Raw genomic sequence first — 17,055 nt, 5'->3', positions numbered from 1 at the left:
TATTAAAACTTTAGGAAAACATTAAAACCATTAAAATAATACCCAATATATATTTACCCAATATTAAAACAGTTAATTTATAATTAATAGATCCTGCTGCTCATACAGCCAATGAAAGGATACTAATTAATTAAAATGCTAACTAAACAGAAAAATCTTTGCCTGGCGCCGAAAAGCCAAAAGTGCATCTCTATAGGGAGGGCATTCGAATGTTGGGGAGCAACAGCCGAGAAGGTCCTATTTCGACATGCCACCCCCTCACCTCTTTCAGGGATGGCACCTTCAAAAGGGCCTCCTGGCCTGATCTTAAGAGGACGGGCAGGCTCATATGGAAGAAGGCGTATTAGTTATCCTGCAAAGGGGTGACTTGGTTTTAAATTCAGATATTGACCTTTCAGTTTCACAAAAGACCAGCTCCTGGTGACTAAACTGCTAGAGCAGGTTTGGTAAATGGGATCAACATGGGTGTTTTAGTCTCTCTTGAGGAAATACGGCCCGGGAGATGTATTTGAGAAAGGAAAAGGAGACCAAGAGTTGTTTCATTTTTAAAGAGAAATGGAGCACAATGTATGAAGTAAACCTTTTGAGTATATCCTGGGGGTGAAGGGATGCACCTGAAGTTCATTGTATTATGTACAGTATTTTGAGTTCTTTATTTTTTGTATTTTTCTTTATTCTCATTTTTGTACTAATACATTAAAAAAAAAGATCCCGGAATTTCCAAGAGTAGTGACAGGACTTCAAAATGTAATCCTAGGGCCACTTAGGTCAGTCACTGGTATTATTAATCTTGATTTCAATCTATGTCCATTACACTACTTTATCACTGCAAAGTGGATGTTTTCACTCTCCAGCTCAAGAACTGTTAATAAATATATATATAAATACACAAGGCACTCGAAAAGCAGTTCGTCCACCACGCCCGCAGTTCACGCACGCGCAGTAGGCTCCATAAAGGCGAACTTTTTTTTTTTGCCCCTCAGCTCCGGCCTCCGGGCGTCGTCCCGTTTTCTCTATGACCGTGGGCAAACCAGAGCGTCCACAACTGCGGAGGAAGGTAAAAATCGTGGCACCTAAGAACATCAGACCGGAAGTAAAGAGGGACGCTCTGTATCGAGCAGGAAGTGAAGCGCCTTGAGAAGCAAAATCGCACAGAACCATAATAATTGTCCAGGCACGACTTAAGTCATAAGAGCAGTTGTGGGGAAACAGACTTGATTGCCCGACGATTTCTTGCAGCAACTCGTACCAGAATACCCTTTCCCTCTCGGTAACCGGAAGCGGGAGGGGCAGATTTCGTGACTACACTGACCTTCGACCCAGACGTACTTCTCTTCGTGGCTCTGCCGCGGTAGCGCACGCTGGTTTGTCGAGCGGCCATCCCTCGTCCCGCCAGCCTCATGGGGAAATCACGGCGGAGAACCGCTCCGGCTTGGAAGCCCCAGGAACAAAAGGAAGAAAAGATAGAGGAGCCCGAGCCGGGAGTGCTGTCTGTCACGGAGGAGGCGGATGATTTCCACGAGCGGCGGCTCGAGGAGGCGGTGCTGGCAGCGCTGGGCAGTGAGGATGATGATGAAGGGGAAGCGGAGGAGGAGGAGGAGGTCCTGGAACTGGACCTTTCCGAAGAGAACGACAGCGAAGAGGAGGGAGAAGGGGAAAATGGCGAGGAGGAGGGTGATGCTGACGACGACGACAATATAGACGAACCCCTGGACATGGACAGTGACCTAGAAGAGGGATGGGGTGCCGCCGGTGGGCAGTCAGGCCTCCCCGATGAGCTTGCTTGGGGTCAGCGAAAGCAGCTGTATTATGGCACTGACTATGATAAACCTGTCGCCGCCCGTTCCAAGGCTGCCAAGAAGAGCCAGGAGGAAGCGGAAGCTGAGGAGCTGGAGGAAGAGGAGGCGGCCCAGGCCATTCAGAAACGACTGGCACAGAGTTTGGGTGAGGACGATTATGGCCTCGATCTGGTCCAGAGTTACGTGAAGGCAACCGAGCAACCAAGTGAAAAAGACTCAGGGCGGAAAATTGCCAAAGATTTGCAGTCTCTTTCTAAAAAGGAGCAGCTGAAGTTGTTGAAAAAGGAATCTCCAGAGTTGCTGGAACTGATTCGGGACTTTGAAGCCAAATTAACTGAGCTTAAAGATGAACTGGAGCCGCTGATACATATGGTAAGAGATGGGGTCATTCCGCAAGGGAAAGGCAGCCAGTACTTGCAGATCAAATATCACCTCTATTTAAACTATTGTTGTAACATCAGTTTTTACTTGGTGTTGAAGGCAAAAAGGATCCCAGTCCACGGCCATCCTGTTATTGAAAGACTTGTAACATACAGAAACTTAATAAATGATTTAGCAATTGTGGACCAAAAACTGTCTCCAGAGGTTCGCAGGCTGCTTTGTGAATTTCATAATGACAATGCTGATGGGATGGAAGGTAAAAAGAAGTCCTTGTTATCTGTCAGGAAGTCTGTCAGTAAAAGCAAACCAGAAACTCTTTGTAAGCTTTCTAACGGCAAGGCTGCTGAAGAATGTACAGAGGATTCAGATTTTGATGAACAGGCTGCTCTAAATTATTATAAAGAGATGGAAGGAAAGATAAAACTTAAGAGAAAGAGGAAACAAGAAGAAAGAGAAGTTGAAGAAGAAGTGATTATGGAAGAGGAATTACCAGGTCAAAAGAGAGGTGCATCGTACCAGATTGTCAAGAATAAAGGTCTCACACCCAAGAGGAAGAAGATCGATCGTAACCCAAGAGTCAAGCACCGTGAGAAGTTTAGGCGGGCCAAAATTCGTAGGAAGGGACAAGTTCCAGAGGTCCGAAGAGAAGAACAAAGATATGGAGGTGAACTGTTTGGCATTCGTGCTGGAGTTAAGAAGAGTATCAAGCTTAAGTGATTTACTTCAATCAACTTTTTTTTACAAGCTGGAAATAGTAAATGTAAGCTTAATAAATATAATTTTTAGGGGAAAGAAATGCAGTTTGTGTTCATTTTAGTACAATAAACCCAAAATTATTCTTATTTCTATAGGTTGCATCCAGTCTTTTGGAGGCGTGTAATAGACCTAGCCTTTCATCCTTCTGAGTTCGGTATATTGAGTACCCAACTTGCTGGTGTGTGTGGTGTGTAGCCTTCATAATTAAATTGTAAACTGCCTGGCCTGGAGAGTGCGTTAAGCACTATGGGGAGGTATATAGGCAACAAATGTTGCTTTTTTGCTTTACTACTGAGCCTGAATGAGAGTAATCCTTGTTTCCATCACACGTTTCAAATTCTAAGTGGCAATAATAACCCATTGACTGAGATTGAATGGAAAGATGAAGGCTGGTTGGTTATTTGGCTTAGATGAAGTCACTGGCAAAACTCAACCTGGTCAATCTGGGGTGCTTGTTCTGTAGGCAAAGGGGAAAAGAGCCAAACCCCTCACTGGGCAAGCAACAAAAATGTAAACCCTTAAGGGTCAGCTTTCCCTTATTTAGGGAATGTCTGTCTGTGTGTGTGTTCTGTGCTGCCAAGTTGGAAGCAACTTACAGCAACCGTAATAGGGCTTTCAAGGTAAGTGAGATACGTAAGGCCAGTTGCACTCCCCCAGTGAGTTTCCATGGCTGAGCTGGGATTCGAACCCTCTTCTCCAGAGTCCTGGTCCATCACTATCCACTATGACACTCTGGGAATTTTCCATTTAGGAAGTAGCAAGAACTGAATCCTCAGTCTCTACATTTGGCATCAGAGAAGAACTGAACCCCTGCTGACCGCTGGCTACTCAGCTAGTGTGTGTGTGGGTCCAGAACTCAGTCCTGTCTCATTTCATGGCCCCAGGAATTGCTCCCTTCCCTTACCAGCTCCCCATAGCAAGGGACTATGACTTAGACACACACCTGGAGGGGGGGGGGAACCTGTCCTCCCTCATGGCATGGCAAGTGAGTCCTCAGTGGCCAAGCCCCAGATCTTGACGAGGGTCAAGAACTTGCCGTCTTGGGTGGCCAGTCCCCCTCCCATCCTTTGAGATGGGCAAGAAACGAACCCCCCTGGGCAGGACGAAGCCCCTCATAAACCAGCCCCTCATATGTTGTGGGGCAAGGAAGCACACAACCTCAAGAGTCTCATGGGGAGGAACGGGGGAGCCCACCCATCCACCCCAGTCCCCGGGGGGAGGGGGAACCAAGAAGGACGGTCGCCCCACCGCCTCAAGCGGCAAGTCGTGCCCACCCGCTTCCCCTCACGTGAGGGAAAGGCCTGGGCGGCCCGAGGAAGAAGCGGCTCTCAGGCGGCGGCGGCGGGGCGGAGTCCCACGAGGGGGCCGGCGCGAGTCACTCCACCTCCGGGCCGGTGGGGAGGCCCAAGAAAGGCGGGGGGGAAGGGGGGCCGGCTTATGGCGGAGGCATGGCCGCCGCCGTGGCTGCGCCTCCTCGCCCGCTCTGAGGGAAAAGTTGCCCCTTCCTTCTCGCCAGGCGGCGGAAAGAGGCGAAGAAAGAGAAATAGAAGGAGAAGAAGGGAGGCGGCGGCCGGCTGAGGAGCTGCGGGGACCGCCGCTCGCCTGCCCTCCAGAGAAGATGGAGCGGAGCTCCCCACCGGCCGCTGAGGGCGAGCGGCCGGAGGGCGACGGCGGAGGGGAGCCGGAGCGAGAGGAGGAGGAAGAAGGAGAAGAGGCACCCCCTGACTCGCCCCCTTACTTCCTTCTCTACCCCGGCCGGGGAGGAGGAGGAGGAGGAAGAGGAGCCGCCGCCGCCGCCGCCGCGCCCGGCTGGCCGCTCCCGAGCGCCTGGAGCGTTGCTGGCCCCGCCGGCCCGGGCGGGCTCCCTTTGCCCGTCTTGCTCAGTTACATCGAGTCGGAACCGGGACCACCGCGGACCGGCAGCTCCCGTGAGTCACCCTGCCCGGGTGTGTGGGGGGGGGGGCGCCGCCGCTTCCTTTTTCCCCACGCCCGCCTGCCCGCCATCCCATCCCTCCCTTCTTCCCTCCCTCAGCCGCTGCCCTCCTTTCTCTATCCCGCGGACCCCACCCTGACGGGTGGGCAACACGTGCTTCGTACAGATCGGGCGTGTGTGTGTGAATGCCCATCCCTCTCGGGTCGCACTTCCCATTTCTTACACAACCCCGAGATGTGGGTCGCCCTCCCCGCTTCGTCGCTACTTTTAGGGCGTCGCCTTGGGGGTGTTATTTTTTGGGGGGAAGGAGAGAAGATCCCCCTTTCCCCCCCCACCTTCCATACCTCAGAAGGTAGCCCACCCACCCCCACTCGTTTTCTTTCCCTTCCCTCTCCCCGCTCTTGCCGGCCCCCCCTCCCATCTCTATAATCTTATTTTTAAAGCCTATTAGTCGTCTCTATCCGGCTTAAAAAAAAAAAGACTCCTGAAGCTGTTGGGATCCATGCAAAGGGAAGATTAAAAATTGGTGGCCAATAGATCTGTCTGCAGCCTTCCCCTTTTGCATCTTTACTCGAAAGTAACTGTAGGACTCGCTGTCAAGAAAGGAAAGCTTTTGCAGCTTTCCTTTTTGTGTGTGCATGTGAATTCTCCTTCTCTTCCCTTAATGTGTTTTCCTTCCTTGCCACCTCCCAGCCTCAAGGAAAATCCTTTCTTCCTGTCCAGAAATGCTAATAAGAGTGAGGGAGGATGCTTAGTCCCATCATCCATGATAGTGACAGAATGCTTTGGCTGATTCTGTTCAGTGTGCCACTGTTTTAACAATATTAAAAAGAAATATACTATCTAGACATAATAGCAAGACTTTTAAAAATACCACCATAGCAATAAGCGGAGTTTGGTTGGGAGCGTCATTCTTCATTCCATTCCAAGAACCTCTTGTACGGTAATTGTTGTCACTGGTTGCTTTGCGATTATTGGAAGTGTGGAATCGGACAGATGATCAGTTGGAAGAATTGTTGAAGCTTTCCTTTGGAATTGAAGTCTTTTCTCAGGGTGTGTGTGTAAAATCTTTTAATTTACGGATTTATTTTAGCCAAGCACTCGAGGAAACCCTTCCAGGTCCAGCTAATGTAAATGCACCTGAACGATGGGAATACTTCAAGAACACTGTCTACAACACCGCCTTGTCCACCTTCGGCAAGAAGACCAGAAAGATGGCTGACTGGTTCGAAGCCCATTCGGAGGAGTTAATGCCAGCCATTGAGGATAAGAGAAGAGCTCTAGCAGCATACAAAGCCTGTCCTAGCGAGTACAACCTGCAAGCTCTTCGAGCCGCTCGTAGCCAAGTCCAACAGGCTGCCAGGAGATGCTCCAATGACTATTGGCTTCAGCTTTGCTCTCAGATACAGATAGCAGCGGACACAGGTAACATCAAAGGAATGTATGATGGTATCAAGCAGGCCTTAGGTCCATTACAGAAGAAATCTGCTCCCTTAAAGTCTGCTACAGGTGTGATCATCCAGGACCGAGCACAGCAGATGGAACGCTGGGTGCAGCACTACTCCGAGCTATATTCCAGAAAGAATGTAGTAACCGAAGAAGCATTAAATAACATTGAGTGCCTGCCTGTCTTGGAAGAGCTGGACAGCGAACCAACCCTAGCAGAAATAAATGCGGCCTTGGATTCCCTCACCTCTGGCAAGGCACCTGGAAGGGACAACATCCCTGTTGAAGTGCTGAAATGCGGTAAGGAGATCATCATCACCGAACTGTATGAAATCTTTTGTCTCTGCTGGAGGGAAGGTGGAGTACCACAGGACATGAAGGACGCAAACATTGTCACGTTGTACAAGAACAAAGGTGACAGGGGTGACTGCAATAACTACCGTGGTATCTCTCTTCTTAGCGTTGTAGGGAAGCTGCTTGCCCGTGTTGTGCTGAAGAGGCTCCAGGTGCTTGCAGACAGAGTCTATCCGGAATCACAGTGTGGATTTCGAGCAAATAGATCCACCACTGACATGGTATTCTCCCTCCGACAGTTGCAGGAGAAATGCAGGGAACAACAACAGCCACTCTTAGTGGCCTTCATAGACCTTACAAAAGCATTTGACTTGGTTAGCAGGGATGGCCTTTTCAAAATACTTCCCAAGATTGGATGTCCACCTCGTCTCCTTAACATCATCAGGTCCTTCCACGATGGAATGAAAGGCACTGTAGTTTTTGACGGCTCAACATCAGATCCCTTTGACATCCGAAGCGGAGTGAAACAGGGCTGTGTCCTCGCACCAACACTTTTTGGGATCTTTTTTGCTGTCATGCTGAAGCATGCCTTTGGAACTGCAACAGAAGGTGTCTATCTCCGGACTAGATCAGATGGAAAGCTCTTTAATCTCTCTAGATTGAGAGCGAAGACCAAAGTCCAACTGAAATGCATGAGGGACTTCCTCTTTGCAGACGATGCAGCCATTGTTGCCCACTCTGCTGAAGACCTCCAACAACTCATGAACCGTTTCAGCAAGGCCTGCCAAGACTTTGGACTAACAATCAGCCTGAAGAAAACACAAGTCATGGGCCAGGGTGTGGACTCGCCTCCCTCTATTACCATCTCCACACAAGAATTGGAGGTTGTTCATGACTTTGTGTACCTTGGCTCAACCATCTCTGACACCCTCTCTCTAGATGTCGAGCTGGATAAACGCATTGGGAAAGCAGCCACCATGTTCTCTAGACTCACAAAGAGAGTATGGCTCAATAAGAAACTGACAACACATACCAAGATCCAGGTCTATAGAGCCTGTGTCCTGAGCACACTCCTGTACTGCAGCGAGTCCTGGACACTTTGTGCCCGGCAGGAGAGGAAGCTGAACACCTTCCATATGCGTTGCCTACGACGGATTTTTGGTATCACCTGGCAGGACAGAGTTCCAAATAGAGTAGTCCTAGAACGAGCTGGAATTTTCAGCATGCATACATTACTGAAACAGCGACGTCTACGCTGGCTTGGGCACGTTGTGAGAATGGCTGATGGTCGGATTCCAAAGGATCTCCTATATGGAGAATTAGTGCAGGGAAATCGCCCCAGAGGGAGACCACAGCTGCGATACAAGGACATCTGCAAGCGGGATCTGAAGGCCTTAGGAATAGACCTCAACAGATGGGAAACTCTGACATCTGATCGTTCAGCCTGGAGGCAGGCAGTACATCACGGCCTCTCCCAATTTGAAGAGACCCTTGTCCAGCAGGCTGAGGCAAAGAGGAAGTCACAAAGGAAGCAAAACCAGGGAGCTGGACAGGGGACAGATTGGATTTGTCTCCAGTGTGGAAGGGATTGTCACTCTCGAATTGGCCTCCTCAGCCACACTAGACGCTGTTCCAAGTCCTCCATACAGAGCACGATACCATAGTCTTTCGAGACTGAAGGATGCCTACTATATTTTAGCCAAAGGAACTAGGAAAAGGTTTTGATGAAATCAAAGAGAGAGGCCTCTCTCTCATTACGTAAATACCATTTATGTGTCCTGTTGGTAGAGGGTAAGAAAGTGAAAATGTTCTTGGGACAATGAAAGAGGAAGACTAATTTTTGCAGTCTTGGTGACTACATCTTGTCAAGTTTTGACTGTGCAAGAATTTGATTTTATGATAATTTTTACTGTTTTAACAGGAAAAAAAGAGAAACAAATAGTTAGTCCCTGGCTCCCCAAGAATTTACCTTCAATCATGGCATAACATATTATTTAATTCTTCAGCACCCATCATATAATACAGTATATACCATATGTAGTGCATCATTTTCTCAAATGTGGTTTTGTTTTATGGATTTCTTCAAGCCCTGTTATTGATGACTTTGTCATCAGAGTACACTGTGCCATTCTTTTATAGAGTTCTTAGGTGGAAGTGGTGTTCAGACAATTCTCACAGGTGAAATGCTGTAGACTCGTCCCCTTTAAACACAGTGTTCCATTGTCAGTTCTCATGTCCACAGTGTTAAATGTATTAAGTGAAAGAAGCCGGATCAACTCATAGAAACATGGCGTGTTGATACTGTTACACAAGAAGTATGTGAGGAATAGATTCAGGAAATCAAGAATATTTATTTTATGGATTGCTTTTTAAAAATTTATACTCCAGGCTTTAGTGGCCCTCTCAACAGTTCCTCTCAGATGGCTTGCAGAATTGAAATATACAAATATTATGTAAAAATTAATTAAACACCAACATAGGGCAGGATAAGAAGACAAAATGCATCAGTTTCAAACTTTGAAGTTTGTGCTGTTTAAAAGCCCGAGGAAATAAAAAGTATTCATGAATTGATAAAGTAGCTAAGTTTTTCATCAAGAGGGCATTCTGTAGGTGTGATCAAATGTCAGCATTCTCTGTATAAAAGAAGATAGATGTGTGGCAGAGGATGATTATTTTGGGCTACATGTGTCACCTAGCTTGTATACTTATATATAACTTTCTATTTACACATTCTTAAAAAGTCAAGGAAGTGTCATGCTAACATGTGTCAAACCTTTCTGAATCAGAAAGCAGAAAAGGGAATTGAGGTAGAGAGTTTATTTGCTCTTCAAACTTATATAGGAATAAGAAGTAGTGCTGATACTAGGTGGTTCTTAGGATGCCTCTTTTTCTGCTAGGAGTAGCTTTATAATGTAGATTTATATTATAATACTGAATTGGCCCCACAACCAAATTTTCCAGGGTTCCTGGAGAGTATCCATGTGGTCTGGAACCTTTTTTATTCAAACATGTCATTCACTTCTTCAAGAAAATGATACAGTGGTACCTCGGCTTACAAACTTAATCCATATTGGAATGGTGTTCGCAAGTCGAAAAGTTTGTAGGTCGAGGCACCATTTCCCACAGGAGTACATTGAAAACCGATTAATATGTTCCAAGAAAGAAAAAAACAAAACAAAAAATAAAAATAAAACACTGCAAGCCCCATGCTGGGACTGCAAAAAAAAAAATTCACCAAAAAAGAAAACAACACAGCACAGAAACATAAACTCCCCCCAGCCCAAAGCCACCCTGCAAAAGCCACCCAGGACAGCTTTAAAAAAAGAAAAAAGCAGCACTTACCGGTCTGAAGCCTCCTGGGGGTCCCCTGCTGCTGTGATCGCTGCCACTGTGAGGCTTGAGCCTGGCTGGGGTGCTTTGGCCGCTCACCCCCCGGCCGCGGCGGAGGCAGCGGTCGCCCAGTGCTGGGAGACTTCAGATGGCTGGGTTTCAGCTTAAGCCTTCCAGTGCTGAGTGACTGCTGCCTCAGATCACGGCGGTGGGGGACCCCCGGGAGGTCTCCCAGGGCTTCCCCACCACCATCGGAGACCTCCTGGGGGTCCCCCGCCTTCAATTCAGATGGCTCTGCTTATAACTCTTAAGCCTTTTCAAGCAATGTTACAGTCCACAGGTTTTTTAAACCACATTATGAATGGGGAAATTACAGAACAATATAGTGCATTGTATTCTTGAAGGCTTTCACCACTGGGATCTTTTTCGGGCTCTTTGGCCGTGTTCTGAAGGTTGTTCTTCAGTTTCGCCAGTCTCTGTGGCCGGCATCTTCAGAGGACAGGAGTCAGAACTCTGTCTGTGCTCTGGGCAGAGCGCAGACAGAGTTCTGACTCCTGTCCTCTGAAGATGCTGGCCACAGAGACTGGCGAAAGGAAGAACAACCTTCACAACAGGGCCAAAGAGCCCAAAAAACCCATAACAACCATCAATATAGTGGATCTTTGTATAAAGCTGCTGCCTTAAAGCATCATTCAAGAGTCAGCAGATCAAAAACACTACAGAGAATCATTTTAGATGGTTAAAACAGAAGTCTGAATATAATATGGATTTACTAGATAAAGGAAGCAAAGACATTGAGTTTGCAACAGATAGCAGATTATTCATAGGTCAGGTGAGTTGATGGCACATAAACAACAATAACTGCATAGTTCGGGAATTATTTTTGCTAAATGAACCTTTCCAGCAATATGAACACTGAAAATCAAAAGTTTTTGTTTGCTGATTTTAGAATTACAGTGGTGCCTCGCAAGTCGAGCGCCCCATTTAACGACGAAATCACATTACGATGAACTTTTTGCGATCGCAAAAGCTATCGCTTTACAATGGTTTCAATGGGGGAATTTCGCTTTGCGATGATTGGTTCCCTGCTTCGGGAACTGATTCTCGCAAAATGATGATTTTCGGCCAGCTGATTGGCGGTCTCAAAATGGCCGCCGGGTTAAAAAAAATGGCTCCGCACTCTTTTCTGGGATGGATTCCTCGCTGCACGGGCAGCGAAAATGGCCATGCTATGGAGGATCTTCGCTGGACGGTGAGTTTCAAGCCCATAGGAACGCATTAATCGGGTTTTAATGCGTTTCTATGGGCTTTTTTATTTTGCATTATGACGTTTTCATTCTACAGCGATTTTGCTGGAATGAATTAATGTCGTAATGCGAGGCATCACTGTATAGATCAAAATCTCCAAAAGATGTTAAAATGAGTTTTTATTATTCATAGTATGACACACCCAGAACCAAACCATTTTATGAACTGTAATGTTGCCAGTGCTGGAGGCACTCAGGATAAAATTGGACAGCCATCTGTCAGATCTGCTTTGATGGATTCCTGCATTGTGCAGGGGGTTGGACTTGATGGCCTTACAGGCCCCTTCCAACTCAATTATTCTGCTGTATTCTGGAGTCTATCAGTTTAGCCTTGATTTTTCTAATCCAAGGCTAAATTTATCAAAGCTTTAAAAGTAAAATCAGCTAAAAACTGTAATTGCACTTATTCCTCTGTTTATGTTAATTTTTTAATCTCCAGATACTGCCTTCTCATGACAAAAATTTATTGCTTGACTGTTGCTTTTAATATAGAGTGAAAAAAATGGTTCTAGGACTTGCTTTCTAGAATGACCAGCCTTTCTCCTTTTGGCTCTAGTGGCTAACTCATGTCCTAGTAAGAACAACAAAATAAAATTAATGCAATCCCAGTATCTTCAAACCTTTACCTATTTAGATTTATATCCTGAACACATTTACTTTTGAACAAGCTCCCAAACCTTCAAAAATGTTTTGTATTGGGGAAAATTGATCTATATATAGTTTCTCTTTCATCTTTACAGCGATTCCAAGGTTGGAAATGATGAAAGAGGTGGACTGTCACTCTTTATTTGAAAAACAGTTTTGAATCAGGGTCTGCTGCATTCAGACTGTTATACCATGGGGTGGATTTGTCCTTTTATGTGACATTTTAGTATGTCAGTTGTATAAATAATTTTAGTGGTTTGTAACAACTTCCAAGATAGGCAAGGGAAACATCCAGGCTGAGGGATTAGGTTTGGATCATCAATTTGCATTTTTTGAAAGTTAGTTTTTTCTTCCTTGGCTTATTTAATGTCAGCAGTTGTTACAATGAGCCATTGGGGGACTGCAACTGTTCATGTGGAGGTTCACTGGCCTTAAAGTTTACTTTATCCTTGTGGTATAATTTTCTACTTCTGATTTTGATTTACTATGTAGACTATGTATTCCCAACTCATGCGCCTACTTTTAGAAGTACTGTATATAGTTTTTAATGTTTTCTCTGCTTTCTTGCTGATCTCACACTTTGATTGTAATGGACGATGCATACCTAAGCATCGTTCCTAGTCTTGTCACAAAGTCATGCTGATTTCTTTCAAAATATCTGCTAGTTCCAATACACAAAACTCTGGATTAAGCGGTTAATTTGTATGTGCATAGTTGAGGTTAGTAACATTCATTACTGACATCACATTATGAATTGTTTTGTTTTATTGATTATGTTACACTTCCAAGAATGTCTCTTTTCTCAGTGTCTAATTTCCAGAATTGTCTTCCTGGTTTCCATTATGTTATTTTCAGCTTTCTAGGAAGTTTCCTAAACACCCACATCATCTTTTATTCAGTACTCTTCATTAAATTGCTGAACAGTTATGTGAATATAGGATAGACACACAGATACGGTGTAGTGAATATAGTAATGGACCAGGAGGAGTCAGGAATGTAGGTTTGAATCCCTGCTTGGCCATGGAAACAAACTAACAATGGCAAAGCCACTCCTTAAATATGTGACATAACTTGGAAAGTCCACTTAGGAACCCTGTAAATCAGATACCACTTGATGTCTTTGTTGGTATTTTAGCCTTAACCGTAGACTTGGTTGGTAACTACATAGTAGTAGTGCCATGTTCTTTTAATCTCTGTGCATCTACTTAAGAGTGTGCATCCCTTTGATCCTAAAAGTGGCAGTTTCAATCTAGTTGTATTTTATTTGTCGTTGTATTCACTACAACACCCTGGTTCTGCTTTGATATAGTATCTAATATGAATTCTCAAAGCATTTCCTTTAAATGTTGCAAGACTACAGGTAGTTCTTTCTTCATACCTTCTGAAATTTTATTTATGATTTTAAATGTCCTCAGTTTCTCCCGGGTTTTTAATCTGGTAAGGGCATACCATTTTTCAGCTCCTTCCAACAAGCATTTATTGGTAACTTTAAGCAGGAACTAGATTTATGGAACTTTGACTGAGACAGCTTTTTTTGTCATCATTAATATCTGTTGATTTTTTCCCCCCAATATGGAATGTGTTGTAGTCACTGTGCATTCACCTAGTACAGTAGTAATTCCCTATTGGGCTCATCTATCCATTTTAAGAGCACTCAGTTTTGAAGATTACTGTAGCCTAGGCATTACGTAGTGTCTGTAAATAAAAGCAGATGGGGCATATCTCCGAAAACTGAAAAAGAGTCTATCAGGTAGCAATCATCTGAGGAATTGTATGGTTCATAAATAAATTAGTGCCTTCTTCATCATAAGTTCAAACTAAAGTGATGATTAGGGCTTTCTCCTGGATAAGAAGTGGCTCTGAGATTTTTTTTCCTAGACTTTTTATTATGTCTTGCCCATAAAATATATTATAATATCTTTAAAGTGAAACAATTGTTGTAGGCTAAATTTGTGCATTACGCTTGCATTGCAAATAATGAACTACACATATAAGGTATGGTGCACAAATTAAAAGTTCTGTATGTAACAAATGCAGTTTCTTTGTTTAGTATTACTACTAATTTCCAAATCAAACTTGGGTATGTGTGGAATATCTAAGGTCAGAGCAAATGCATATTTGCTAAATAGGATCAAATTATGACTGGAATTTCTATACACACCTGCCTTTCACTTTAGATTGATCACAAGCACAGTTTGTATCTCTTGTACCATGAGACAGATTGAGGAGAAAAGCATGCATTGTGTTATGCCTGGGATCTCAGATTGACTAGCACAGTCTGAAAAGAAGCTGTGGATGCAGAGAGCAAGATCAGCTTAATTGCTGTTCCTGCATCAGCATCAGCAGCATCTATAAAGCATCCTGGGAATTGCCTGCCCTATGTTCAGATCAAGCTGGTCACATGAGGCTGAATTTTCAGTTCAGTTCATTAGTCAGCCATTTTGGTCAACACCCTGCTTACTGCGCACAACCAATCCTATTATCACTCGGCATCTTGGCTTGACTGAAGTGGGAAGAGAAGAGAAGAGAGGCTGATAGATTCCAGCAATTCCAGATACATTTTTGCCTATATATTTTATCATCTTTTTTAAAACCCTCTTTAAGAAACAGGGAAGTGTTTTTTTTTCTTCCCTCTTTTTTGATGCAGAGGCCATGTTTGCTGTGGTCATTTAGGAGTGATTCTTTACAGTCAAATTGAAGAAAAGAGAGCGTTTGCAGAAGACGACAGAGGATACAGACAAGAAGGGGTTTCGTCCCTCACTGTGCCTTTTGTTTCTCAGAAACAAGTACTGTGTTTGTGATCTGGAGCAAATCATTTCTGATTCAGCAAGGAATTTTTGTTTTTCCCCCCTTTGTCAGAAAGGTTTTCTTTTTAGTTTTTGTATTTTGATTTTATTGTTGTACCAGCTGAGTCATCATGTCTGCTCTGACGCCTCAAGGTGATATGCCAACCCCTACCACAGACAAGATCACACAGGCTGCCATGGAGACCATCTATCTTTGCAAATTCCGAGTATCCATGGATGGAGAATGGCTCTGTTTGCGAGAGCTGGATGACATCTCTCTTACACCTGACCCTGAACCTACCCATGAAGGTATGGTTGCATTTTCTACTTAGGGAGGCCTGCAAGCCTGATTTTGGCTTTAAAAGGTTGGAGAGGGTTTTGCTCTTCACCCATGCTAGTGTGATGTATGCAGTAATATGGAAAGATAGCCTGATGCGATTTATATTTCTTTAAAAGCTGCTGACATGTTTTAAAGAAGAACTAGCTGAATCTTAAAGCGGCAGCAGTGCCTGTTAGAAGCTCTTTGTTTTCATTGGACTCTCTCTGTCTCTCTCTCTCTCTCTCACACACACACACACACACACACAGAGAGAGAGAGAGAGAGAGAGAGAGAGCAATAAATATATTAGAATCTGATGAAGGTTTCTATTAAGCTCAGCTTAATAGAAGGTTTCTATGAAGCTCATCTGAAAGAAGAATGTTGGTATTTCAATATGTGACTTTGATCTTGCTTAAATATGGGGGGGGGGTTTAAATAGAAATATTGCCTTTATAAATAGGAAGAATCTCAGGTATATGATATATAATATTTAAAGGATGGTAGAACCTGAAGTATGTTTGAGGCCGGCTGTTGCAGCAGGTGATTTGTTCAGAAATTATAGTGCTTGGTTACATGAAAATAATTATTGTTTAAAAGGCTCTAATACTTTTAAGTGGAAAACATTGTGTTGCTAAAAAGATGCCTTATTTTGGCCTGTTTTGGTCACAGGATTCAGCTTATAGGAAAATAACAGTGGAGACAGGAAATGGAATGGAATAAAGGTTTGTCATTCATCTCCCCCACTTCAACAGTTCTTCCTGTCAAAACAGTAAAGCATTTGGCTTAGATCTTATTATCATTCGGATCAAATAGGATGCTAATTGGATTTGTAATGGAATTGTTTCTGTGCAGCAGAGATGCGAATACACACAGTTTCATAGTATCATGCTTCAGTTTGATGATGACTGTGATGGGAACATTGGCATTGTTGCAGCCTTTTACTGCACAGTTCATCTCATGGTGAGACTTGTTTCTCATTTTGCAACAGAGAGTCGTAAGTGAGGCCCACTCCTCACCATTTTTCTAAGGAGATTTGCCAATGCTTCCCCCCCTTTCTTTGTTCACATATTTTTTCTCATCTCTGGCCCGGAAATGAAACACAACTGTTGTGCTGTGTTACACCAAGATAGCGCTGGCAGCGTCTGCAGCCCGGTGGTTCGTCCAGTGTGGGTGTTAGTGATAATGCATAACTGGTTTTATATAAGATGGCAACGTTCTATTTCACAATTTGGTGAAACATAGAGCAACTGGGGTTTTGTCGCAAGTCACCAAAATTTAGAGGACATTTAAATTTAGAGTTGAATCTGTTGCTGAGTGTTAGGAAAATAAACAGCAAAAGTTCCTGGTCCTGAATTCACACTTTGTTGTAGTATTAGAAATTATAAACATTATTTTCCTTTTGGGGGAATACCACATTCTCTTCTTCTTTCATGCGGGATTGTCCCCTGTCTGTGGCAAAGTAGGTGCCACTTGCCCCAGAAGCCAACATGGCTAGTTACAGCTCTGGTTTTATACTTCCAGAATAATTAAATGAGGTTTGTAAATTCTTGATAGTATTAATATAATATATGGCACTATTAATGTACAGTGGGGAGGGATTCTAACAGTTCCTCAGACTCTTGCCACCAGGAGTTGATAATCAGAATGTCGACATATGGGGACAATATAGAAGAAAGCCAGGAGTGAGAAAGAGGTAATGAGATGAACATGAGCGAACAAAATTGACATACTTAAGGTTTGTTCCAGCAGTGCAAAGATTGTCCATGGCTTAATGACCAGAATCCTGTTGCTTAATATGGTAAATTGGATTTGTGTAGGCCCATTGAATCAATGGGGATTTGATGAGTCAAGTCCTCTATAAGCGTTGTTGTCTTTTCCTTCCGTTTGTTGCAAAATTCAGAATTATTTTCATACCTTAGAATTGCTATCTGTCTCGTACCTTTATGAGAAGGAAAACTTAAAAATCCAAATGACATGATCTCTTTAATTTCATATCTCTGCTCTTATGCACCTGGTTTATTGATTTTATTGATCACAAGCTGACAGATTTATGTATAGT

General features: G+C 44.1%; 2 protein-coding genes across 18 annotated transcripts in view; both read left to right on the top strand.

The window, feature by feature from the left end:
- Positions 1-1,280: 1,280 nt before the first annotated feature.
- Positions 1,281-2,976, top strand: UTP3 (UTP3 small subunit processome component). The gene has a single exon (XM_020805259.3). It carries the CDS (start codon positions 1,401-1,403, stop codon positions 2,895-2,897), a length of 1,497 nt encoding a protein of 498 aa, XP_020660918.3. The 5' UTR covers positions 1,281-1,400; the 3' UTR covers positions 2,898-2,976.
- A 1,445-nt stretch (positions 2,977-4,421) lies between these two features.
- The window catches only part of RUFY3 (RUN and FYVE domain containing 3), a 48,569-nt gene continuing 35,935 nt past the window's right edge, over positions 4,422-17,055 (top strand). For 11 of the 17 annotated variants that reach the window (XR_013545756.1, XR_013545758.1, XR_013545757.1 and 8 more), the window contains exon 1: positions 4,422-4,864. Coding sequence is in view for 12 of the 17 variants with exons in the window: in XM_073002073.2 (XP_072858174.2) it covers positions 4,555-4,864 (310 nt within the window). In the remaining 5 variants the exon portion in view is untranslated. Of the gene's footprint in view, positions 4,865-11,975; positions 14,987-17,055 lie in introns of those variants that run through there. The other 6 variants (XM_020805224.3, XM_078394473.1, XM_020805223.3 and 3 more) reach the window with 1 other exon arrangement.

The sequence above is a fragment of the Pogona vitticeps genome, chromosome 5 (assembly GCF_051106095.1).
Source record: "Pogona vitticeps strain Pit_001003342236 chromosome 5, PviZW2.1, whole genome shotgun sequence".
In the NCBI taxonomy this organism is placed as follows: Eukaryota; Metazoa; Chordata; class Lepidosauria; order Squamata; family Agamidae; genus Pogona; species Pogona vitticeps.
Note: the sequence above shows the minus strand (reverse complement) of the source record. Positions and strands in the feature narration are given on the sequence as shown.